This window comes from Pleurodeles waltl, chromosome 1_1, assembly GCF_031143425.1.
Source record: "Pleurodeles waltl isolate 20211129_DDA chromosome 1_1, aPleWal1.hap1.20221129, whole genome shotgun sequence".
Lineage (NCBI taxonomy): Eukaryota > Metazoa > Chordata > Amphibia > Caudata > Salamandridae > Pleurodeles > Pleurodeles waltl.
In genome coordinates this window covers 409,367,207-409,394,790 of record NC_090436.1, presented here as the reverse complement: position 1 = coordinate 409,394,790, position 27,584 = coordinate 409,367,207, and the positions used below count along the sequence as shown (strand labels likewise).

The window sequence follows — 27,584 nt, the reverse complement described above, 5'->3', positions numbered from 1 at the left end:
ACAAAACAAGCCCAACCAGCTCTAGATAACTGTCCAGTCCCTCCAGCTTGTCATATTGATGACTTCAGGATCCTGATCCCAGTCTCATCTACCGCTCTACCTAAGACAATTAAGTGAAGTCTCCTAACCCTAAGGGACACGGACACAGTGTCCTCAATTATTTCTCCGCTTACCTATCCAACCGTTCCCTTATTGTGAAAATGGGCAACTCTTTCTCGAAACCAGTCAGCATTCAAGGTGTCCCTTAAGGTGTGATCCTCTTCAGAACCCTCTTTAACCTCTACCTAGAACCATTATGTTTGATTCTCAGAAACTCTTGGATTGTCTTCCACCTCTACGCCCACGATACCCAAATATACTTGAAAATGTCATTGTACCAGAATGGATGGCCAACTTTTCCACCTTCGAAGGCTGCCCTGATATTGTCACAAGTGCCGGATCACTCTGCATCCCCCTTGATAATAGTTTTAATCTTCACAGCCACATAGCAGCCATGGCCAGCAGGGTACAACACCAGCTTAGGCAGCTTTGGGGCATCAGACAATTGATTCAGGAACAAGACCTCGAAACAGTGGTGCAGTCTCTTGTTCTTTCTAGGCTAAACTAAAGGAATTGTTCTCATCTCAGGCATTCCCAAAGTTCACCTAGACCCACTAAGAGCATCACTACACGCTGCAGCACGCTTCATCTTAGGACTCAGGAAATTTGAAAACTTCCCCTGCTTAGTTAACCCTCCAATAACTCCTCTTTGGAGCACGGACCCAATTCAGAATTGCTTACATTCCTGACAGAGCATTGTACTTCTCACCCTCCTATCTAAACGAGAAACTGAAAATCTCCGGAGCTAATAGGGGTTCAGAAATGCCCAAACCCAGCTATTGGAACCCCCCCACCCCCCGCCTACCCATCTTCAGGTGAAAACAATACATTAACCAGTCTTTCTCTGGTAGCGCCACTAGAATGTGGAACTCTCTGCCTGCCTTACTCAATCCATCTAACCACCTGTCTAGCAACCTTCAAAAAGGACCTCACGCTCTTCCTATTTGACAGATATCTTGGTTAAGTCCGTTCTCCACTGCGCCCTGATCTACCTTCGCTTAAATGTTCATGTCCTCTAGCCTGTTGTTGTAACTGTATCTTCTTGTAACTCCTATATACATACACAGATTTAATTTAGTTAACTACTATATATAACCCTCTTGCAGCAAAGTGTAAAATTGCTCTGGTGCTTTCGGGCCATGTCCGCGCTATATAAAATTGTAAACAGAAATTGTAAAAAAAAAATATATATATTACTTTGTGTACATTTTAATTTATTAATGTGCTTTTCTTGTAGTCTGCTGTGCTGCGTTATTTTTTATTGTCAGTTGGCACGTCTGTGCTACACAATCAGCCATTAGTACATTAGCATTGTAGTGCCTTTCTATGGTATGGAATTTGCCAAACTTTTTTGTTGCAGTTAATGGTTCATAGCTGTACGATGCTGGTGGCCAAGCTTTACTGGGAGGGGCAGATAGTGCGTCGAGCCTTGTGTTTAGCGCTGGACGGCATCATTGATGATTAGATAACTTAAGTGCCCTTTTTTTATACCACCATTTGCAGATCTGACCAGCGTGTAAACCTTTTCCTCGACTGACAAATACAAAACATTGGCACCTGCCACCGATAACCGTCATTTCCAAGACAGTTTTTGGCAGATGCAGCTGAGTCGTTGACGCGACTTGCCCTCAGCTATCTCTTTCGTTTTTGCGAATGTAAGGCGCTTGTGGCAGGCGGGCGGTGTAGCGTGTGCGCGTGACTGCGGGGAGGGCGGCTGTGGGCTGGGAACTCCGTGTGACGTGCGGGCGCTGGGACTTCCCTGGGAGTTTCCCCTTTCATGCGGCTGTTTAAATTCAGGCTGGAATAACCCCCCTTCACAGAGCTCCAGCTGCCTTCGCCGAAGAGAGAAGATACCCAGGCTTTCAGGTCAGTGACTCCGCGCTGCAGGGATCGATTTTGCCCTGGTGTGCGTAACACAGGAGTGTATTGCAGTACCTACTCGAAGGCTTCAAGGAAGTCAGATGTGCGGGCACTCGTTCATATGTTGTTTGTTTAAGGTAAACCATGGGTGCTGATTTTTTTTTACCTGCTAAGTGGCAGCATGTGGCCTCTGGCGGAAGGATTTGACGAATAGCATCTGGTGCTGCTTCTGTTATAAAATGAATTGTTTCTTGCATTGCCTGCTATACATACCCGACAAAAGAGGTATTTTGAATCCACGAGATAGTGGATGTAAACAACCCAATACATGATATTGGTATAAATGCGTGATTAAACCCAGATTGCGATCTCAGTGATACGTGAAGGGGCATGGGCATTCTTGGTGCTCCCGTATATCCTACTGTGCATGGGTAGGTGGTGGCAGCGCAATGCTTGGCTGGCAGTAACTGATTGCGGCTCCTCTTCCAGTGGCTGGTGGGGCTTTTAAAGCTATGCCGCCCAAGTAAAAAGCAGTCACTCACATCTGAAAAGGGACAGCAAAGGAGGAGCGGAAAAAACATGAGCATGCGTCACCCTGTTACCTATGCGCTCAACCGACCCTTTAATAGCGGTACGTGAGACATTTGTTCTAAGAAAAAAATACCCAAATCCGGAACGTCGGGTCACCCTAGGCTGAACACTTATAGGCCTAAACGGCCTTGTTACCATTTCCCAGATCCGGTACTTATTTGAGCCGGATCAGGGTCGATCCTGAGTGCATCTTACTGTGTCCTGGTGTAGCCCGCGATGCAAACATCGGGACACATGCTGCGATGCCTCCAGGCTGTCGGGGTGAACTCCAGCTTCTCTTAGCAGTGCGGCCTGACGCATATGATAGGCACCAGCAACCTCTTTGTCCAACAAGACTGTGTGGGAGCAGTTGCATGTCAAAAGATAGCAACTGTATCGGCCTCGTTTATAGATGGCCCACTGATCCGCAGTGTTTTATACGGCTTTGTGGCAGTTTACGGCATTGTATGATTTCATTGCATTGCCATCTCTTAAAAGGTAAAGCATTTGAGATTGATGTGTTTATAGCTACGAAAATAGATTCATTTTAGCAACATTAGTATAATGACATATATTGAGGAAAAAAAGACTCTAGATTTATGACTTGCAGGTTTATGTGCTGTTCTTTGATGCCGGTGCATGACTCACTGAGCTATAACAGCGGCACAGTAAACCCAAGGGAACACAATGATCTCTTTAACAAAAGTATTAACCATCTGAATTATTCTACATAAATTGCAAACCTGTAATCTATACGTTATGCTTTGAAACAAGCACGTTAGGAATCTTTATGGGATTCCTCTAACCGGTTACAATAGAATGTACATATATCCCCCCCTGTTATACTTTGAAACCTGCTGGACAAACGTAAACCTGTAGCATGTAATTTAACTCCGCTGTTCTCAGCGGGTAGGCCCTTCTTGTGCTCAGCAACCACAAAGGAAAACATACACTAGCAAACTCAATAGATCTGCCTTTAATTGCTAATGCATGGAAACAGCATTTGTGCATTTCTGTATTTGCATGTACACAAAACACACACCAAGACACGTGCATGCAGCTAATTGCCATATACAACGCAACTGGGTAAACACAGAATTATACACAAATACACAGACCACAAAACCATTGTTTTGTAATGGTCCAGGGTAGGCACCTGATGTAAGGACTGGGCATTGGGTACTGGCGCCTGGCCATTTTTGTTCCATTTTAATCAGTGCTTTAAATAGGCCGGTACTGAGTACCGGCACTTTTTTATTTTGAGAGGGAGAGTACCTGCACATCTCAAGAAAAACGCAATACTTTTAATTGGAGAGTACCTGCATTTTAATATTTCCATTTCAGGCACTGATTTTAGTCCCTAAATTGCATTCAAGTGTTAGGATTCTCGCCAATACAACAATATCATAACAGTGAAACGTTACACGAGAATATGTAGTACAGTCTGCTGCTCACGCATAACTGAGGAAATTATTATAGTGGATGAGAAGTAGATATATGCCCTAAGTCTGTCTCTGTTAGTAAGCATTGGGTACTGCTAGGAAGTTGCCTTCCACAGCCCTAAATTAAAAATTTAAACAACATGGTTATTATTTGTAGTTATGCCAAAACACTGGGTAAAGCTGTCCAGGATTTTGAACAAGCTAGTTTGAGTTTTGGCGGATGAAACATTTTTTGAGAGCAAAAACCGTTTTCATGTCGTGGTAAATTTCATACATGACTCACCCCTTCTTGCATAATACCTGACAAATTGCTGGCTGAAATCGTGTTGCAGGTTGTTTGCCTCAGCAAAAATCAAAGACTATTTTTAATGAGACACTGCAAATAATAAGCCTCTTTACCTTCAGTTTTTACGCATTTTTCGTGTTGTGCATTATTTGACTTCAGAGGTAAAATATATAGTCTCTCCTCTATCTCGTTTGGATATTTTTAAACCCACCCACAACGCATTAAATGGGTTAATTACAGCCTGCACACTGTTGAAAAATCTCTCACTCTCTTATATATATTTATATATATATATATATATATATATATATATATATATATATATATATATACATACACGCCCTGTTAGGAGATAATTTATGGATCGAGAACAAACATCGGCATGCATATATCTGCTAAATACAAACCAGGCACTTTAAACCCAAACCTTTGTTTATCGGTAACTGCCAATTTTTTCTCGCATAAACCAGCACAAAGATTTGGATTATTATTGTAGCCGTATTCTCCAGTAAATATAGATTTATTGTAATATGTAATAATTTAACTACCTATGCATACTAGAAGATGGAACGGTGTACAATGGGGGAAAAATAGCTCTTTATGCATGCTTTATGGTGATATATTTTAGTAATTTCTCTGTTTTTTTTCCTTTCCAGGACAATTTTTTTTTAACGTAGTTTGAGAAAAAGAAAACACCTGAAAATGTTGTCGCGGTTGTTCCGGCTGCATGGTCTTTTTGTTGCATCACACCCCTGGGAGGTCATTGTGGGCACAGTGACTCTCACCATCTGTACTATGTCCATGAACATGTTCACAGGAAATGACCAGATCTGTGGCTGGAATTACGAGTGTCCAAAATTAGAAGAAGTAAGGAGCCAATTCAAATACAAGGATATTTTATCATATTATACTTACTGAAGATGCATGTATTTTGTGGCCCATTTTAGTGCACAGGCGTTGGTTTCAGATCCCATAATATATGGGCATTATGTCAAATGTATGATTTATTAGCCCTGATTCAAACACATTGCATCATTTAATCAATTTTGGCCATTTAAAATCGTGTGTGTGTATATATATATGATATTAAATATTGAACCAAAAACACAAATGTTATGGTCTACCTACTGTAAACACTTTTACATTCACATGTGGGGAAAATACTGAAACAAACTCACAAGGTGAAATGGTTCCAAAACAAAACCTAACACACATTGGCAAAGCTAGCATATCTGACTTTGGAAGCTGCTGTGTTTGTTAATTGTTATGTATATTGGGTGTTGAGCCACTTGCAAGACTCAGTTGTTTACAAAAAAGGGCTTGGAGCTCGCCCATTGCCTACCATTTGCCTGCTTGTGTCACTCCTCTTTGACGCTTCTCTATTGGCCAGTGCAGCTGAAACATCACTTCCAACCCTTGCTGTGGAGGAGGGACCACGCAGAGTTTAATTCAACTTAATCAGTGCCCATCCGCTGCTCCGAGTGTGAATCAGAATGTCATTTCGGCCCCTCCCAATGTCTGCTGCTCCCTTTGTAGCCCCCTAAAAAAAAATAATCTTTTATGTTAGTTTTACAGTCTTGCCGCGTTTTAAAGGAAGTTCTTTAACAGTCTTTCAAAATGTCCTCTGCACTCCCCTCCAGCAGTGTTTTATTGTTTTTAGTCACTGAATTAGAGAGGTAGCTGCGTAATGAAGCCTTGAAGCTCGAGCACATAATCTCATTAGCAGGCTTGTGGAAGCTCTAAATCGTGCTCTGTCTTCAAAGGCCTCTTTGCTGGTCCACCTTTCACTTGGAGCCGTCATCTTGAAAGAATTGTGCTAGACATTGAACATTCAAGATGGGTTAGCTAGCATTTGCTCAGAAGAGATTAATGAAATACAAATTATAACAAGCATTTGCAATGGGTCTTGTGTTTGCTTGAGTTAGAGCTTTCAGCATTGTAAATTCCTAACAGGATTTTTTTTGTCACCTAAATGGAAAATGAAAATTAAAACAGTTGACACAAGTAAGCTGATTCAAAATGCCATGGCCACCATGAGCACGAGCGCGAAGGAGAAACACAAAAAGAAAAAGAAGTTAGCTCGCAGCCAGACATATTGGCAAACGTGCAATTATCCATGTAACAGGGTCGATGGTGAAGGCGGTAACAAAACCGCCCCAAGAAGGGACAAACGCAAAGCATTTACCAGTGATAACAAAGGATTTTTGAAAGGCAAGCCCACAAATGAACGAGTGATAGTGATGGGCTTGAGGTGGTCGTGGTTAAAAGCACACAGATAAATTACAACAAGCCTGAGCGCTTGCGCGCCTGACCTAAAAACCAGCAGCATCAGCCCAAACCTTTGGGGGTGACCAAACAAAAAAAGACATTCCTTACGGCATATCTTTACAAGTTCAAAACTACCCCATTTGCAAATGTGGGGCAAGTATTTTTAATTATTCGCTAGAGGGGGCCATTTACTTTGGTGCTTCAACCGGTTTCTGTCTACTTTTAGCACTTCATGAGACAAACTGTGGCCTTGTGACAGACAAGCTACCCAACAATTTTAGAGCATCATCAGAACAATCTGGATAAATAAGTTAAGCATAGCAAGGAGGGCTTTGGCATGAGGGACTCAAAAGGGCATAAAATATGAAAGGGATCCTCAAGGCAATAACAGATACATGGGAACCCTGGACCCTGACCGCAGGGAGGAATACTCTGCACTCTTGGAATCTTTGGAAATATTCGGAGAACCAGAAGCTTATAAGGGGTCCTGTGCTGATAAAATGGCACCCTTTCGTTCAAGGGTGCACTTAAGGGATTATTTCAGCCGGAGCTCCCTCGTGTCTACAGTGACCCCTGTGACCTCGTAACAATATGTGCATGTGCCGCAGTTGAAACTGGCACTACCTGCCTCCGAAAGGCCACGCACATTCGGCACACTTCCCCAGAATAGCAGCTGATACCTAACCTGCTTTTTACCAGGGGTCATCAGTGGTGGAGACATCTGCCTTTGGGTGGCATCTGCCGTGTCACCAGGTAACAACTTTTCCTACGTAATCACCCGCAACAACGGTCATTGGTAGCATGTTCCTCTACTGGGAGTGTCAACTACTGGCAAGAGTTTTTATAGGAGACACCTCTGATTGTGCAGCACCTACCACAGGGCAGCGACACACTGGAAGACACCCTTGGCTGGACTGCGCCTGCAGCTGGCATTGCCCATCATTTGGTAATACTAATCATTAGGAAGCACCTTTACTGGGTGGGACTTGTCACTGGACTACAACCATTGCTGGGGTAGTTGTCACCCAGGGACATCGTAAGGATTTTGGGGGCCCGGGCCAAACGTATTTTGGAGGTCCCTGTTCAGAATAGTTTTGAATTTATGATCCAGTTTCAGCTCTTTCATGTCCTCTTCGGCCAGGTTACTGACAGTGCACAGGCACAATTGTTCAAATTCTAAATCTGTTTCCAGTCAATATTCACTGATACTGGCATGTGTCTTCAATATTGTAACACCGCAGCAGCTCACAAATGTTACTGCAAATAATCTCTGAACACATTTCTCTGCAAAGTGTCTGCAATAGACTCTTACTCATCACCCACATTAAAAATAAGCTAAAGGAATACAGTATTTTAAACAATCTGCTGAAGACGTTTTTCAAGGTAACCGGGTCAACTCTCTGCAGAACAGAGCTGGCTCTATCAGGTCCCCCCCCGAAGGGCTGGGGCCCTGGGTCAGAACCCATTGCCCATGCCTTAAAATTCTCTGTTGCCACCACGCAACACCTGTACTAGGCAAAGCTTTCCCTTGTACATCCCTTCACCAGAGCATTGTCACTCCCCTCCAATCAACCACCACCACCCCGTTCCCTACTCTGTGGCACCTCACACACAGCAGTCCTAGTTTCTGGGCAGCACCAGTGCCCTTAAGCATTAGGGTACACCTATTCTGGGTATCATTTACCCATCACTGTGCAACAAATGTCCTGTCCAGTACAAGTCATATGGCAAAGCCTGTCGCTGCATGTTTTGCTTCATGGCACCTGGTGTTTGTGCAGCGCCTGCCCTCGCCATGGAAAGCGACCCTGTCGGCGGCACCCACCTGCAGGAGAGACCACCGAGTCGGGAGGGAAGCGCTGCTCTCTGTTGGCCACCAATCTTGCTTATCTGTCTGGGCCTTCACTGACAAAAGTTGTGCTGTAGGGGAAGGGCAGCGCTCTCGCAGAGAAAAGGAGATGGTTAAAGACAGGCCGATATTCTGCGTCCTGAGGAGCAGCTTTCCTCCAGGCCCCTCCCTCACACCCGAAGGCTGAGCCCTACCTCCCAGAGGAGCAGGACTCGAGGAGGAAGGGAGGGAGAGCAGTAAGTGAAGGGAGCAGCTGGTGGTCACTCCCAGGGGGGACAAGCCAGGTAGCAGTGGCAAAGGCCCCTCCTCAGCCTGTATGCACACCATTCCCAGCTTCCACCCCTTGACCAGCCCCAGGAAGGTGCGAGGGCTGGGAGAGAGGAAGCATGTACTGCAGCGAGATTACCTGTTGGAGAACGGCCCTCATTTAATAATTAAATAGGAATTCTAATTTCAAGTAATAGGACTGGAAATAAAGCCCCAGACAAATTAATGTTGACCGAGAAATGGACTGCTTGGCAAAACTTACAATATGAAAAACAAGTTATTTGTCATCTTTTGACAACAGCGGCCACGAGCAAAAAACAAAAAAAGCTCTAATGAAGTTAGCAGAGCAGAATGATGAAGATTTATGGCTCCCAGTAAAGATAAGCAATGCCCTGTGTGCAATGTCGTGAGTGCTGGCAGGGAGGGACCCTGGGGGGCCGCAGTTGGAACAAGGTCACCGATGACCAACTTATCGCAGCCCTCTCCCAGAACCCACCCATTGACACCACCGACACTGATGCAGCTGCCTGCAACTCCAGGCAATGGTTCAACACCTGTGCCAATACTCTCGCCCCAATCAAGAATCCCTCCAATAGACGCACCGACAGAAAGGCCTTCTGGTTTACCACCGACCTCCACGATCTAAGCAAAGCTGCCGAAGACTCGAAAGAAAGTGGCGCCAAGATCAGACTCTGGACAACAACACAGCCTTCTACGCAGGAACCACAGCCAAACTTCAGAAGAGGCTGCAACGCATCCAAGACCCCTCAGCATGCCTCATCCTGGACATCCCCCGCCACTGCCACATCACAGACCACCTGAAAAACCTGCACTGGCTCCCATTCAACAAGAGAATCACTTTCAAACTCCTCACCCACGCTCACAAAGCACTGCACAACACCGGACCAGAATACCTCAACAGACGACTCTCCTTCGACACCCTAACCCGGCATCTCCACTCTGCCGACCTCTCCCTCGCAACCGTCCCACGCGTCCGCAGAACTATAACCGGCAGTAGATCATTCTCGCACCTCGCTGCCAAAACGTGGAACACTCTTCCCACCTACCTGCGCCAGACCCAAGACCTCCTTACCTTAGGGAAACTTCTCAAGACATGGCTGTTCGAGCAGTAGCAGCACCCCACTACCCCCCTGCCTTCTCCCGCCTCCCCTCCTCAGCGCCTTGAGACCCTCACTGGTGAGTAGAGCGCTTTGCAAGTCCCTGATTGATTGATTGGAAAGAGAGAGAGACTCTGCAATGCAAGGGCATATGGTGTTTTTTCATTAGTAAAATAAGCTTGTTTTAGGAGCAGGGTGGGCGACAGCACTGGAATAAAGCCAAAACAAATGCCCGCAACATGGGAGGAGGTGGGAGGAACGGAATGCTGCAGTAAAACGCAGGCAGCTACCAGCCTAAAAGGGAGCACCAAAGAAATGTCAAAAATAGTCCGTCACAGCAACAGATAAAGAAACCAAAGTGGAAGGATACAGTACTAGGTCACTGCTCTGAAACAGAAAAGGGAGGGAGAAAAAGGCAGAACTAGCGAGCAAGAATTTATAAAGGACAGGGCAACTGACAAATAAAATTGCTTTAATTCACATTATAAGTATACTGAAATATACACCAGGTCGAACGCTAATGCTCAACCTAAAAACGCTTTCTCAGGAGCTGCTCATAAACTCCAGAACAATCGAACTCTCCTTCAAGCCTACGTCTAAAGTCTTTAATTCTGAACTCAAAAACATTCTAATGCCACATTTATTTGAGTAGAAGCTTTCATTTCTGTAAAGTATTTTACATTTCCTAAGTTGTGGGCCTTTGTCCTTGCTCGACAAAAAAAACGCTTTCACACATGGTGGATGCTTCTGTAGTTTTTGACTCCCCTGCTGTGGCATGAGGTTGTTTTGCCCTGTTTTCTTGACAGCAATCAACAATATGATTACACTTAAGGAACAACAAAATAAACGTATATTGTCGTATACATTGCAGTATTTCATGCATCTTCTGCACAGCGCCTCAATTCCACTGATTACTGCTTTGTGCTATAGAAAATCATGTAAATATGTTAAAATAAAACCTTGTGGGGTGTCAGTGTCCCGATCAAGGGCACTCAAACATAAATCATTGTGCCTTTGATGTGGTATGTCAACTGCCTGGATAGATTGGTAAGTGAGTAAGATGCCCCACTTGGGGCTTGAAACCAAGCCTCCTGATGCCTAGTGTGATCTTGACCAATCCATATGACACCCTTTAGGGCATCAGCTGAGTGCACAGAACGAGGGAAAATAAATAACTTTGTTGTCCATCACAGCAGGGACTGGTACTTATGAGGTGCAGCCTGTGCCCAAACATTTGTTAGCAAGTGTAACAAGAATCGGTAAAGCCATTCAGTCTCGCATATTTGAGCGCTATTGACTTTGTTAATGTCTTTGAGCTATTTTGTATAGCAGCGCAGCTGTGTGCAGCATGAAGGAAAGTTAGAAAAACATAGTGCTGTGCTGTATTGTAGTGCTATGAAAATGCACTATAACAGACTGCACTGGCCGCGTCATACCGCTTTTTTTTTTTCTTTCAGCCATTGAGAACAGAAGGCATACTGCTGTACAACATGGCTAATAGACACTGACAAAGACTAGCTCTCGCATCGCCAAGATCAGTTTGCTTTGCCAGGTTTTTCATTGAGATCTTTAAAAAAAAAAAAAAATGAATACTGCCACCTTAATGTGGCAGCCGCGTGCTTGCAATACAATTACTGATTTAAAGTAAAACGACTTTCATATATAAAGTTTTAGTATGAGTAGGGGTTCTCTGTTGCAAATAAACTTGAATATTGTTAGATGTAATGGACATCATGGGAAAATATGATTCTTATTAGAGCAAAGAAGAGATAATATTGGCTTTAAAATACTGCCACGGTTTAAACATAATGGGATGACTTAAAAAATAGTCAGTGTTTGTTTCGTTCCATGCCCTCTATTCTATAACCTTGCAACAATAAGCCAGCCTGTTGGTGAGATATACCCTATTCACCAACCCTTTAGAGGCCACTCCCTTCCATGCTCTAAACCCCAATGAACTATAATAGCAACCCTCCAGGCAAACTGCATGGATTTTAGTTCACAGTTGTCCACAATCCCTCTGACGATTCACGCACGAGTGTCATAGGTACCAGCCAAAGCAAGCACTCATTTACCCACCACCTCCCAGCCCTTTCTTTTTTTTGTTAAACTTGATTTATCACACCTTATTCAATAAAGCCTCATTCCAGTTAATCTGCCAAATCCTAGTGTATGCAGCGCTGTTCTTATTTTCCCATACGCTCACGGTGTTTTATTCCACACCATTCTAACCCATCTTACAGTCAACAGGCTAACATCTGTTTTCTCAGCACATTACAATTTCCTCCATTGTCACTGATTTGTCACGGCTAAAATACTAACAACATCATCATCATTTCAGTCGGTATTATCCATATTTTGCAGTCTTTTCTTCACAGCTTCATCTGGATTTCGTTGGGGTGAACATGGTACATTCTTTTTCAAGAATGACTACACCACTTTAGGATCCATGAAGCAAATATGTTTGCTTTTATATTTGATTCACAGCATAGTGGGCTATAACGTAGTGTATTGAACCCCAGGCTTTTGTAGTTGCTTCTTTGGTGGCAGAAAGGCCTTTCTGGCTTCCTGAACAGCAAAACAGTGAAATATTGGGGGAAAGAATATGTTGGGCCCCTCATAATTTAAGTCCTGCTTCTCATGTGCCAGACTCAGCACAGCATCCTAATCCCTGTAATTGATGACTGTGGCTATGATGGGTCCTCTCAGAGAGGGCACTCACTCTGAGCCTGATGGCCCCTCTCTACAGTGTCCATCATCAACCAGTTTGTAGTCCCAAACAGATCAGTCTAAATGTTTTCAACTTAGAGTTCCACCCTGGCAATGTTATGCTGGTACAGGGTACCGCTCCATAAAACCCTGCCCAACAACTGGTCAGACAAAAAAGAGCTAGAGACCTTGCGCTCTCACCAGGTCTTGCTTCCTCTCACATGATAATTATTATTTTCAAGTTGGCAGGTCTGCGATCATGTCATGCCTTGTATGTTGAAGAGTTAATTGTATGCTCTATAATCTACAGGCTTTGTTTCTTCTTCAGAAAGAGGGGTTTTAAATCTGCGTCCTGGTCCGACCCTGTAACATCTGTGCCCGTAGGTGTCCTCTCCTCCACCACTAGGCCTCTGGTCATTTTCCTGGACTCGGACATACTCTGTGCTTGCTTGTGTTCAGCTTTGCCAGTGGTGCCACCCTCGATGCCAGTCCTTAGTAGACCATTGATTCAAGACTAAAGAGGGTACAGTGCCACTGTTATAAATAGCGACTTACATGCACAGTTCTGAAACAGCCAACCTCGTGCAAATGAGGCGCGGTCCCATCTCTCTCAACAGGCCACAGCCAAGGACTTTCAGACACCAGTGAAGGTACACACTATGGGTTCCTGGGGCTTTCCAGATCTCAATCGCTAGAGCTCATGTCACCTCGAGAGATGTCACCAGTGACCGTCCCAAAGGGAGCAACTGAGCCCTCTTGCCCCGTAATGATGAGCCAAGGAATCGGGCCTCCATGCCACTTTGGCTCTGCAACACGTGGCAAGGATCTTCAAACACCGGAATCCTAGATCTAACTTGCCACCCATCCTTGCTATTAAACACCACTGCCTACCAAATTAGGATCACATTTCAGTGCTCCGTTAGGTCAGGCAGATTTAGCAGTTCAGTAGTAGCAATGAGTTATTATAAATGAGAAGAGTGATAAATTGTGGGTGGAAGTGCTCTCTGATCCCTCCTTTCATCGAAGTCTAGACATATTTGATGTGGCATGTCTGCGGTAGCTTGACAACGTTTTCTAAGGTATGCGGTGGGACACCACGACTTGTCAACCACAAATTCATGTCACCTAGCATTTGTCAGAGCTGCAACTTGTCAAAGTTGCTCTGTGCTTCTGATGTTGGCATCCCATTCCAGTGTATTTAGATGCAACAATACTAAGCCCCTGAAAATGCTGGAATATGGATTTATAATGCTACTGCTGTGGTGGAGAAATACTTTTGTGCCCTTTACTGTACTGTGTGTGTGTGTATGATGTGTGTTGTCTGACCAGACCTAAAACCCTAGATATTTTTTTGTTATGATCTGCTACACATACTATAACTCACTCCTCCCACCATGACCCTCCACGCAGATGGGACTGCTCATGGCCTTGCACAATACTGCAGGTGACAATCCGAAATTACATTGTTATCTATGACATTATACAAAAGCAAAAAGAACCGATGGTGGACGGAATGCTGAACAAATCAAACATTCCGTCCATCATCTGTTCTTTTTGCTTTTGTCACCCTAATTGGGAAGGGTATGCCCAGAAGTGGGTCCTGTGCTCTCTGTGCCACGGGATTCAAGCTCGCCTGGCTCATGAAGGTGATACCCTGAAACCAGTCCCAGGATGCTTGTTTCTGATCCAGGGAGGACCGAGCTTGGCAGTTCGGGCTGGACTGGTCCCATGGTGAATAGGGTCAAGACTGATTTGCATATGTCTAGGTCCAAACTAGGGTGGCATAGTTGGCAAAAAAAAAAACTATGGATTAAACCCAGATCTTTGTGACTGGGGGTGAATATTTGCATTGTTCAGCATTCCATCCATCATCTGTTCTTTCTTCTTTCTCCAAACTTTTTTTGAGCACTGAAATCAACCAGACAAACAATTAAGCCTTTTCTCGTGCAAGTCGGATGATTCTCTTAATGATTGAAAGATATCAGTTATCACTTTGTGTTTTTAGATTTAATATTTAAAAATAATTTTCTTATTGCAAAGTAACATCGCAGTTGGACAGAAAAAGTAACAGTGTATATCAAAATTACTCCAGCTTTACAAAGTCTGTGGGTCATGAAGTTAATACATGTCTGTTTTTGTTTTCTCAAACAGGACGTGTTGAGTAGTGACATCATAATCCTGACCATCACAAGATGTATAGCAATCCTTTACATATACTTTCAGTTTCAGAATCTACGACAGCTCGGATCAAAATATATTTTAGGTATTGTTTTTTCAAAATTTCAGAATGAAAGACCTAAAAATGAATGTATGTTTTTGTCAAATGGTTATTTTACTATTCTTTGATTCAGATTAAAAACAACGTTGAAATAAATGTTGAACCCAGGTATTGAAATCATTAATATTTGAAATTAAGAGTATGTCAATGTATGTAACTCCATTGTCATTTTTCATTGTTTCAGGTATTGCTGGCCTTTTCACAATTTTTTCAAGCTTTGTCTTCAGTACAGTAGTCATTCACTTTCTTGACAAAGAATTGACAGGCCTGAAGTGAGTATTACGCGCAAAAAATTCTTCCTTTGTGTTATCTTTACAGAATATAAATGTCCTTACCATGGTAAAAATGCCCACCTTTATTTCACTACATAATGTGCATTTTTTTGTTTTAAGTCTGTATATAAATATATGTTCGATGGCATCTGTCGCTGTAGATACGCATGTTCTGCAATAGCTCGCCATCTGGTGTTGGGCCGGAGTGTTACAAGTTGTTTTTCTTCGAAGAAGTCTTTCGAGTCACGGGACCGAGTGACTCCTCCTTTTGTCTCCATTGCGCATGGGCGTCGACTCCATCTTCGATTGTTTTTTTTTCCGCCATCGGGTTCGGACGTGTTCCTGTCGCTCCGAGTTTCGGAACGGAAAATTAGCTAATTTCGGAAGATTTTCGTCGGTATTGTTGCGTTCGGGATCGGCGTACTTAGATTCCACACCGCATCGAAGATCGAAGAGCTCCGGTGCCCTTCGGGGTAGTTTTTCGATCCTCCGTCGGGGCCTGGTCGGCCCGACCGCGTGCTGAAGAACGCCGATGGAACGGACCCCGTTTCGTTTCTGCCCCAAATGCCACAATAAATACCCCTACACAGACCAACACTTGGTCTGCAACCTGTGCCTGTCACCTGAGCACAGCGAAGACACCTGCGAGGCCTGTCGTGCGTTCCGGTCCCGAAAAACACTCCGAGACCGTCGAGCCAGAAGACTTCAAATGGCGTCCGCACCGACAGCCCAACGGGAGTTCGAGGAACAGGAAGAAGAAGGTACCTTCTCGATCCAAGACTCAGACTCCGAAGGATTCGACGATACACAAACCGTGAGTAAGACGTCGAAAACCACACAGAGAAACATTTACAAGGCCCAGGGGACGCCACTGCCACCAGGCCATGGCTCGACCCATAAATTCGGTGACCGACCGTCGGCACCGAAAAAGGCCAAAACAGTGCCGAGATCGTCCGACTCCGGTCGAGACACCGGCACGCAGCCTTCTCGGGACCGAGAAAGTGCTGGAGACAAGCCTCGACACCGAGATGCCGGTGTGGACACGGCTCGACGCCGAGACAGCGGCACCGAAACAGATCGACGCCGAGAGGTTTCGGCCCCGAAAAGGAAAAAAGTCACCTCGGAGCCGAAAAAACACGCAGACAAAGTTTCAACGCCGAAACAAACTGCAAGCGACCCAGCTTCAGGCTCTTATACAGAAGAGCACTCGCTAACCTCCCAAATGCAAAAGCATAGGTTTGAGGAAGAGCTACAAGCAACTGATGTGGACCATACGCAAAAGCGTATCTTCATTCAGCAGGGGACAGGAAAAATAAGCACCCTTCCCCCCATTAGGAGAAAGAGAAGGTTGGAGTTCCAGACGGAACAAGCACCACAACCAAAAGTGGTTAAAAGAATTACACCACCACCCTCTCCTCCGCCCGTGATTAACGTTTCACCAGCACAAACTCCATCTCACTCCCCAGCTCACACCACCATGAGCCAGGGTGACCAAGATCAGGACGCATGGGACCTATACGACGCCCCAGTGTCAGATAACAGCCCGGAGGCCTACCCTACAAAGCCATCTCCACCAGAAGACAGCACCGCGTACTCTCAGGTGGTGGCTAGAGCAGCACAATTTCATAACGTAAGCCTCCACTCAGAACAGGTCGAGGATGATTTCTTGTTCAACACACTCTCCTCCACCCACAGCTCCTACCAAAGCCTGCCTATGCTCCCTGGTATGCTCCGGCACGCAAAAGACATATTTAAGGAGCCGGTCAAAAGTAGGGCAATCACACCAAGGGTGGAAAAGAAGTATAAGCCGCCTCCTACGGACCCGGTTTTCATCACTACACAGCTGCCACCAGACTCTGTTGTTGTAGGAGCAGCTAGGAAAAGGGCCAACTCTCACACATCTGGAGATGCACCACCCCCAGATAAAGAAAGCCGCAAGTTCGATGCAGCTGGTAAAAGAGTCGCAGCACAAGCTGCAAACCAGTGGCGCATCGCGAACTCCCAGGCACTACTTGCGCGCTATGACAGAGCCCACTGGGACGAGATGCAACATCTCATTGAACATCTGCCCAAGGACTTCCAAAATAGGGCGAAACAAGTGGTTGAGGAGGGACAGACCATCTCCAACAACCAGATACGTTCCTCCATGGACGCTGCAGATACGGCTGCACGGACAATTAATACATCTGTAACTATCAGACGGCATGCATGGCTCCGAACGTCTGGATTTAAACCAGAGATTCAACAAGCAGTTCTCAATATGCCTTTTAATGAAAAAGAACTGTTCGGTCCAGAAGTGGACACAGCGATTGAGAAACTCAAAAAAGATACGGACACTGCCAAAGCCATGGGCGCACTCTACTCCCCGCAGAGCAGAGGGAATTACAGCACATTCCGTAAAACGCCCTTTCGAGGGGGGTTTCGGGGTCAAAGCACACAAGCCAGCACCTCACAAGCAACACCGTCCACTTACCAGGGACAGTATAGAGGAGGTTTTCGGGGACAATATAGAGGAGGGCAATTCCCTAGAAATAGAGGGAGATTTCAAAGCCCCAAAACCCCTACTACTAAACAATGACTCACATGTCACTCACCCCCTCCACACAACACCAGTGGGGGGAAGAATAGGTCATTATTACAAAGCATGGGAGGAAATCACTACAGACACTTGGGTTCTAGCAATTATCCAAAATGGTTATTGCATAGAATTTCTACAATTCCCTCCAAACATACCACCAAAAGCACAAAATTTAACAACACACCATTCCAATCTCCTGGAGATAGAAGTGCAGGCACTATTGCAAAAGAATGCAATCGAATTAGTGCCAAACACACAAATAAACACAGGAGTTTACTCACTGTACTTTCTGATACCAAAGAAGGACAAAACGCTGAGACCAATCCTAGACCTCAGAGTAGTGAACACTTTCATCAAATCAGACCACTTCCACATGGTCACACTACAAGAAGTATTGCCATTGCTAAAACTACACGACTACATGGCAACTTTAGACCTCAAGGATGCTTATTTCCATATACCAATACACCCATCTCACAGGAAATACCTAAGGTTTGTATTCAAAGGAATACATTACCAATTCAAGGTACTGCCTTTCGGATTAACAACCGCACCAAGAGTCTTTACCAAATGTCTAGCGGTAGTCGCTGCACACATAAGAAGGCAGCAAATACATGTGTTCCCATATTTGGACGACTGGCTAATCAAGGCCCATTCGTTCATACAGTGCTCAAATCACACAAATCAGATCATACAAACCCTCTTCAAACTCGGGTTCACCGTCAATTTCACAAAATCCAAAATTCTGCCACGCAAGGTACAACAATACCTGGGAGCCATAATAGACACATCAAAGGGAGTAGCCACTCCAAGTCCACAAAGAATTCAAAATTTCAACACCATCATACAACGCATGTATCCAACACAAAAGATACAGGCAAAGATGGTATTACAACTCCTAGGCATGATGTCATCATGCATAGCCATTGTCCCAAACGCAAGACTGCACATGAGGCCCTTACAACAATGCCTAGCATCACAGTGGTCTCAAGCACAGGGTCACCTTCTAGATCTGGTGTTAATAGACCGCCAAACTTACCTCTCGCTTCTGTGGTGGAACAACATAAATTTAAACAAGGGGCGGCCTTTCCAAGACCCAGTGCCACAATACGTAATAACAACAGATGCTTCCATGACAGGGTGGGGAGCACACCTCGATCAACACAGCATACAAGGACAATGGAACGTACATCAAACAAAACTGCATATCAATCACCTAGAACTTCTAGCAGTTTTTCAAGCACTAAAAGCTTTCCAACCAATAATAGTTCACAAATACATTCTCGTCAAAACAGACAACATGACAACAATGTATTATCTAAACAAGCAGGGAGGGACGCACTCCACGCAGTTAAGCCTGCTAGCACAAAAAATTTGGCATTGGGCAATTCACAACCAAATTCGCCTAATTGCACAGTTTATACCAGGGATACAAAATCAACTCGCAGACAATCTCTCTCGAGATCACCAACAGGTCCACGAATGGGAAATTCACCCCCAAATTCTGAACACTTATTTCAAACTCTGGGGAACACCTCAGATAGACTTGTTTGCGACAAGGGAGAACGCAAAATGCCAAAACTTCGCATCCAGGTACCCACACAAACAATCCCAAGGCAATGCCCTATGGATGAACTGGTCAGGGATATTTGCTTACGCTTTTCCTCCTCTCCCTCTCCTTCCTTACCTGGTAAACAAACTCAGTCAAAGCAAACTCAAACTCATATTGATAGCACCAACTTGGGCAAGGCAACCCTGGTACACAACGCTGCTAGACCTATCAGTGGTACCCTGCATCAAATTGCCCAACAGGCCAGATCTGTTGACACAGCACAACCAAAAGATCAGACACCCAGATCCAGCATCGCTGAATCTAGCAATCTGGCTCCTGAAATCCTAGAATTCGGGCACTTACAACTTACCCAAGAATGTATGGAAGTCATAAAACAAGCAAGAAGGCCATCCACCAGGCACTGCTATGCAAGTAAATGGAAGAGGTTTGTTTGCTACTGCCATATTAATCAAATACAACCATTACACACAACTCCAGAACATGTAGTGGGTTACTTGCTTCACTTACAAAAATCTAACCTAGCTTTCTCTTCCATTAAGATTCACCTTGCAGCAATATCTGCATACCTGCAGACTACCTATTCAACTTCCCTATATAAAATACCAGTCATTAAAGCATTCATGGAGGGCCTTAGGAGAATTATACCACCAAGAACACCACCTGTTCCTTCATGGAACCTAAATGTTGTCCTAACTAGACTTATGGGTCCACCTTTTGAACCCATGCACTCCTGCGACATACAGTTCCTAACCTGGAAGGTGGCATTTCTCATCGCCATTACTTCCCTGAGAAGAGTAAGCGAGATTCAGGCGTTTACTATACAGGAACCTTTTATACAACTACACAAAAATAAAGTCGTCCTAAGGACCAATCCTAAATTTTTGCCAAAGGTTATTTCACCGTTCCATCTAAATCAAACAGTGGAACTTCCAGTGTTCTTTCCACAGCCAGATACCGTAGCTGAAAGGGCACTACATACATTAGATGTCAAAAGAGCATTAATGTATTACATTGACAGAACAAAAAACATCAGAAAGACTAAACAACTCTTTATTGCATTTCAAAAACCTCACGCAGGAAACCCAATTTCAAAACAAGGTATAGCCAGATGGATAGTTAAATGCATCCAAATCTGCTACCTTAAAGCTAAACGACAGCTGCCCATTACACCAAGGGCACACTCAACCAGAAAGAAAGGTGCTACCATGGCCTTTCTAGGAAACATCCCAATGCAAGAAATATGTAAGGCAGCCACATGGTCTACGCCTCACACATTCACCAAGCACTACTGTGTAGACGTGTTATCCGCACAACAAGCCACAGTAGGTCAAGCCGTATTAAGGACATTATTTCAGACTACTTCCACTCCTACAGGCTGATCCACCGCTTTTGGGGAAATAACTGCTTACTAGTCTATGCAGAACATGCGTATCTACAGCGACAGATGCCATCGAACTGAAAATGTCACTTACCCAGTGTACATCTGTTCGTGGCATCAGTCGCAGTAGATTCGCATGTGCCCACCCGCCTCCCCGGGAGCCTGTAGCAGTTTGGAAGTTACCTTCAATTATTTCTATATGTATCATCTCAACCTTAAATAAGTGCATACTTAGTCACTCCATTGCATGGGCACTATTACTACAATTCAACTCCTACCTCACCCTCTGCGGGGAAAAACAATCGAAGATGGAGTCGACGCCCATGCGCAATGGAGACAAAAGGAGGAGTCACTCGGTCCCGTGACTCGAAAGACTTCTTCGAAGAAAAACAACTTGTAACACTCCGGCCCAACACCAGATGGCGAGCTATTGCAGAACATGCGAATCTACTGCGACTGATGCCACGAACAGATGTACACTGGGTAAGTGACATTTTCAATTTACAGCGCAATATCAGTACTCCTTTGCACCCTTTATATCTGTTGAAAGTTGATAATTGTAAAGTTGAGGTCAGTATGTTAGTTATTTGTAGTCCGTGCACAAAAGGATTTATAACAGACGTTCATTCTACACCGTTTAAGAACCATGTCACAAGGCCTAGCACTTTAGAAGTTCTACAAGCAGGAAGTGTATATTGTATCTGTAGCAGTTTACTGTAACTAAAGTAGCTCTGACCCTCAAGATAGTTCCTTGGGGGTAGTGTCCCAAACTAACGCTTGGAACCCTCATCCGTGAGGGGAAGTTCACTGTAAGTTCATTGGAACTTTGCATTGTGACACACCTCTTCTTCCTTTTCAAAAGCTGAGGTACCCTCTGATCTTTTCAATGGATGAGTCATAATTCCACGGCCATTCATGAGTATGATAAATAGTATTTTAATAATACTACTTGTACTCTTAAAAGCCTTTGTGAAGTGACGCCAAATAGGAAGTGTTCTGGCATTCCTCTTGTGCAATTAGTACAAATAGAAATAACTCTGCACCTCTTTGCCACTTTTAATTTTTACATTTCAGGCCAGTTCACAAAGGAATTTGAGTACGTGAAGCAGTACTCCTGTTCACAAAGACGTTTAGGAATGCTTGAAGTAGTACTGTTACATTACTAATCCAGATGCTCATAATACCATTGAGAATCGTCCCCACAGTGTATGAATTCGCAGATCGGTTTCTTGATATTGACTGTTTCAGATCCTACAATTCGTTAAGAGCCAGTTGCGACTCAGTTTAGGTAAACCATTTTACCAGCTTTCCTTTTGATTTATTGATTGGAACCCCTATGTAATAATACATGTAGCATAATTCTGGACTACAACGTGCAGCTCCAGAAACAATTTTTTTTTTTAAAAAAAGCTGTAAAATATGTATGTACTTGTGCACTCCGAGGGAATACATATTTTAAACCATGCTTTCAAAATTGACTTCAGGCTTCGACTCACACCCATTTTCAAGTATCTGTGCCTGGCCTGCTTTAATACCCCGTCATCACCCAGGTACATTGTGGTTGTTGTACGTCTCGGTACCAATGCACTCTATGACCTTCAGAGCACCAAGGCATCTGGTTTCTGATTGTGACGTGTTTTACACCCTGTACGAGGTTTCTTTCTCTATGACCTGTGGGATTCACTGGTTATTGTGCAATATTCTGGTTGATTCTGTTCACTATTGCAGTCCCATGGTATTGCAAAATATTGCACTCCCATTGGATTGATCAGATACTCCCTTAGTACTAATTACTCCCCCGATGTAACCCAGTCAGTATTGTGTTTTGGGTTCACAGTGTAGTATAACTGTTATCACATACACATTCCAAAACTAATATTGAGACAAGTTTATATTTACAAAAGCAACAGGTGCACTTTTACATGCATGAAAGGTAGGTCAATATAAACCCAGACAGTAGGTGCAGGAGGTGTACTTCTGAGTTTGATACAGCACCAGCCATTATTTCAGCACTTAACATTTCTGATTTTGAATTGTAGAACCGACACAATATATGGTAATACATTTAGCAATAATAGTGATCATGTTATACCAGTTATAGCTCAGTAGAAGGGCTACTACAGTTTACTGTAAGCTCTTTGATAGGCCTGCCCTTTGTCCTAGTTTCCCGTTCAGCACAGGGCTCAGAAAAGAGCCGGTGGGCAGAGAATGTGCCGAATTCTGAACCCTGACATCAAAATAGGGGTGGGACTGGTTGATAACGTGGCAGAGTTTTAAGTTCAGTGCTGTTCTGGTTTACCGACGTGCTTAGACTGGCAGTGGAGGTTACTAGAGACACTTCATACAACCGTGGCGAAGTATTTAAATTGTCTCAGTCATGGACATCGACTCAAAGTTCTACATAATGTGAGGACTTTTTCCTCTACAACTTTGTGATTTTAAGTGTCTTAAAACATTAAATAAATGTTTTTAGGTCCGATGACAAGTTTGTAATATGTACCATAGATGTGAATATATCATAAAGAGCCAGAGATGAGGTCAGCATTAAAATGGCAGTCCTGAGAGGCAGTTTCACTCGGTGACAGAAACATCCTACGTTAGTTTTGGACAGCATGCTTTCATTTCTTTGCTGCATGATAAACAATATTTTATTTTTCAAAATAGATTAGTGGGTATTTTACCAATATTCTGGGCCACACGTTTGGTAGAATAGCGTGCAGTGTGTATATATATATATTTTTCTAAGCACAGACATGTTTTCTAATTTTGCAGTGAAGCGTTACCCTTTTTCCTGCTGCTTATCGACCTTTCCAGAGCCAGTGCATTGGCCAAATTTGCACTCAGTTCTAACTCTCAGGTATGCGATTGTTTATTTGCTCATGATTTTGGAAATAAATGTATTGCTTGGACGTGATTGCTTTATTTTGCACAGAGTAAATTCCAAGGTTTTAGCACTTCCGGTTGTGCTGCTGAGCGCCATTTTACTTGTAGAATGCAACAAATATGAACCTTGAGTATGAAGCAGACTCTGTCTAAAGAAGATAAAGTGAAGCTTTAGGTAGCAGATGTTATTTGAGGCATCTGCTATATTGTCAAAAAAATTAGCTTTATCTTAATTTAGTGTAATGGCTGAGCTTTTTTTCCATTTAGGATGAAGTAAGACACAACATTGCACGTGGTATGGCCATCCTTGGACCCACGTTCACTCTAGATGCGCTTGTTGAATGCCTTGTTATTGGAGTTGGTACAATGTCTGGTAAGAAGACGTTTATTTCTACCAATCTTGTCTGATGAACATTTTTGCATTGGTTGCACTGAGCCTGTACAGGTGGCTCTTCTGTTAAACACACTGCTGGAGAGTGTAACTGAGAAAATCCAACAACTAGAGCTGTTTCCATCGTCTGCTAGATAAAACAAAAGCACTCCGATTAGCCTTAGGCTTTATGAGAAATGAAATTCCAGTAAGCAAAAATAAACCAAGCTGTTCTTGTCCTTTCCACCACTTCATTGCATAGATATCACAGGCATTTAAGAGTATTTGGTGGGGGAGGGGCGGAGGGAAGTACTCCTCTGGTACTATTTCCTGTACTCGTAAATGTTTTTGTGAATAAGCTCCGCTGGTTTTAAACTTTTTAAGCAATGCTAATCTCCGTTTGAAAAAATAAATTGGTCAGGCTCAGTAAATGACAGAGTTACTCATAGTTTATCACAATCAGTTCTAAAGTTTGGTATTGTGACCTTACGTACCAAAGGCTCCAACATTCTCATTATAAAGAATATAGGAATTAAATAAATTTGTTTTCTATTTGCACAGTCTACCTTCCAGATCTTAGCGGGACCTTTCTTGTAGCCTGAGGTTAAACTTTCTTCTGAACTACAACACTCTCAAATAAGGAAGAACCTTTTACTAATTTCTTAGCTTTGACCTTTTTCAAATAGTGTTTATTTCGCATGCTATACCTGAAAGGGTTGAAAACATACAAATGCACAAATTTAAGCCTGTCCATATATGTACATGGGTTTAGATAGTAGTAACCTCGTAGTGAAGCAATGAAATGATGTACCTAGCTGCAGATTTCCAGTTTCTGACTTAGGTGATCATTCATAGTTTTGAAATTAAAGATCTTTAAACATATTTCTCAATAAGTAACTTTGTATTTCATTCCCGGGCAGGAGTGAGACAGCTTGAAATCATGTGTTGCTTTGGCTGCATGTCAGTCCTGGCCAATTACTTTGTCTTCATGACCTTCTTCCCAGCTTGTGTGTCCTTGGTTTTGGAGGTAAGATATTATTTCTTTTTCAGTAAACATCAGATTATGGTTTTGTTTTATCATCATTACAGCAACACAATAACTTTGTTATATTTGTTATTTTATTTGTCGATACGCTGAAAATGGATTATTGTTGTCACTTGCACTCTTTTGGTATTAAGTGTATGGTCTGAACCCCCTGCTGCATCAAGGGGGATGACTGAAGGTCATAGGGGCACTGTAGTTATTAATTTACACTTGCACTTACTTGACACAGAAATAAAAGGTGATTGTGTAAATGCTGTTTCTTTTACTGAAAACTATTTATTGAAACTTTAACATCATATGTTATAGTTTTTGCTTTCGTATAATGCTTGATTTTTGCAGCACTCGCTCCCCATGTCGTAGAATATATCCAGATTTGAATTGAATTTTGATAAGTTTAATCCCAGCAATAGATAAGAAAAGAACTGCTTGTAGAACGTGGTTACCTCTATTTCTAGCATTGGTAAATGGAACAGACTCCATGAACATCCGGAACACTTTTATAGAGTTGAGTCTTCTCGTTGGCAATGACTTGGCGACCGTGCCACTGTGGTGTTTTTGGCACCATCTTGTGCTCATTCCTCGATTAAACTTCTCTCTTTTTTTTTTTTTTTAACACTCGGGTGGGTTGAGGTAATATTTCAGATAGTTGGGAACCTGTTGTTAGCTACAGTATTCATGATTAAAGGGAGCCTGTAAGGAACTTATACTTCTTATTGTTGCATGCGAATGTGGGTAATATAGGGCTTGTATCAAGGAGTGACTAATTTACTATTTCCAGTCCGGTCCCCACTCAGTTTAAGTATGTTTTTCACTCATTATGGTGCAAACTTGTAAACGTTGCTCGTTTTGGCTTATCTCCGTCAGGACATGTGTGCCATAGGCTGCGTCGTTGTTTTTAATTTCTTGATTCCTCTCGTTTGTACATCATTCCATATATATAGAGATGAGCTTCTGAGTATTATTGCTTTAAAAGAAGCTTGGAGAGTAGGGTACTTTCATCATCTCATCATCTCATCATCTCATCATTGCATAAGGCTAGGTGCTCTTCTGACCAAACAGTAAAAACAGCAGCAGCATATCAGTCATTTTCCTGTCCTCCTGGCATTAACTGAATAGAAACTACGCGTGTGTATTTACCATACGTGTACCGTTAAAAATGTTTGCTAAATCGCACAGTATTTGTCTTGTTTCTTCTTTGCTGTCCTAAATAGAATAAGCCACTTGCTACCTTTTTTAGACTTTTCAGATTAGCTTGCATATTTTAGAAGTTTCTGAAACCTAACACATCATTATATTTAAGAAGCTTCACAAATCTCTGGAAGAAAGAGAATATTTTAGAGTAAAAACAATGTCTATCTAGAATTCTCTCTGTTTAAAGTAAAATCTGCACTGTCTAGCCCCTCTTCAGGCTTTGTGCCAATAGTCTGAAAAAGGCACCTGTTAATGAAGTACTTATTTATTTATGCCCCTGCTTCCAGGATGCCCTACTGTTCAGTCCAGGGGCCAGGTTTGTAAATTTCAACTCCACATCTTTTCCTTGGGTCTAGCACATAGAAATCTTCCTTCTCCTCTCTATACCACGCTCTTATAATTTCCCGTCACTCTTGTTCCTCAACAGACTGAGCTGAGACGTCTCAAGATTAAGGTTAGGCCACATAGGTTAAAGGACTACTAGGTATAGTATCAAACACTTAACTATGTCTTCACAGCGAGTCACCCCTACCAGTATTTCTATTTTCTATAACCGTACTACTTCTTATGGCACCTATTTGTCTATATGTAAAACACTGTACATAGTTGAAGCAGTTTGCGTACCCATGGGTATAATTGTCTACAAACTATTTTTATAGTGGTTAAAGCTTCCAGACACTCGAACCTTAAAAACGCATTTGGGATCAACACAAGAGCCTGACATGTTAGAGTAAGGTATTGAGAGGGAGAAGCTACCTCCTTGAAGACTATGCAATGCTTGGACCACTTTTGAATCCCCTTTGCTAATACCTCGCAAACAGCTAACATTTTCATGTGCAAGGTCTCACTGCCCACGTTGCAAAGGGGTGAGAGGATGGCAACTCTAACCCCACATGCATGATCAGTGACCTCACCCTCACTCTTTATCGCGTGATGACATTCACTGCAGCAGTTCACACCTGCCCCACTTTCCATTGGTAGGAACCCTATCCCGACAGTGTGCTTTGCCCCCATTTCTTTCATGCGTATTAGAACCTTTTGCTTTCTTAACATGCTCTCTAACAGGAGCCATGCCTCAGCCTCTTCACTCATAGCTCTAGAAGTAGGGTTTTCTATTGAGGCATTATGATAAGCCTGGGTCACCCACTTTTCTCTCAGCCGGTCTCTTAACCCTGTTTACCTCCTGACCATCTCTCCTCCATTGGCTCTTCCATTATTTGTCCCGATTACCTTTGTCTCAGTCTGTTCGTCCTGTACACTTGCATAGCTCCTCCAGCTACACACTCCAGCTTCCCTTTAAGAAAGACCAAATATTCATGTTTTTCCTGTCTCAATCCTGATGATCAGACCCACTGTATAAGCAGCTTTCGATAATTCCTTAAATGTCCTATTAAATAAACGGACCACTGGTTGTCATGGTTACATGTGCAGCACTCCTGAAAAGTCTTGTGGACTTTTCTCAATTTATAGCAAAAAAGAGATACCTGCATAAAACTCATATCCTATTATATTTATTATTCTTATTTTCTGCATGTATGATGTTCTTTCTAC

At 43.3% G+C, this 27,584-nt stretch overlaps 1 protein-coding gene across 2 annotated transcripts in view; it reads left to right on the top strand.

The window, feature by feature from the left end:
• HMGCR (3-hydroxy-3-methylglutaryl-CoA reductase) overlaps nucleotides 1-27,584 on the top strand; it is a 94,589-nt gene that overhangs the window by 11,127 nt on the left and 55,878 nt on the right. The window contains exons 1-7 of one of the 2 annotated variants that reach the window (XM_069223764.1): nucleotides 1,775-1,965; nucleotides 4,914-5,124; nucleotides 14,617-14,728; nucleotides 14,928-15,015; nucleotides 23,317-23,401; nucleotides 23,695-23,800; nucleotides 24,718-24,824. In XM_069223764.1, coding sequence (XP_069079865.1) covers nucleotides 4,960-5,124; nucleotides 14,617-14,728; nucleotides 14,928-15,015; nucleotides 23,317-23,401; nucleotides 23,695-23,800; nucleotides 24,718-24,824 — 663 coding nt within the window. In that variant the 5' untranslated portion in view covers nucleotides 1,775-1,965; nucleotides 4,914-4,959. Of the gene's footprint in view, nucleotides 1-1,774; nucleotides 1,966-4,913; nucleotides 5,125-14,616; nucleotides 14,729-14,927; nucleotides 15,016-23,316; nucleotides 23,402-23,694; nucleotides 23,801-24,717; nucleotides 24,825-27,584 lie in introns of those variants that run through there. The other variant, XM_069223756.1, reaches the window with a different exon arrangement.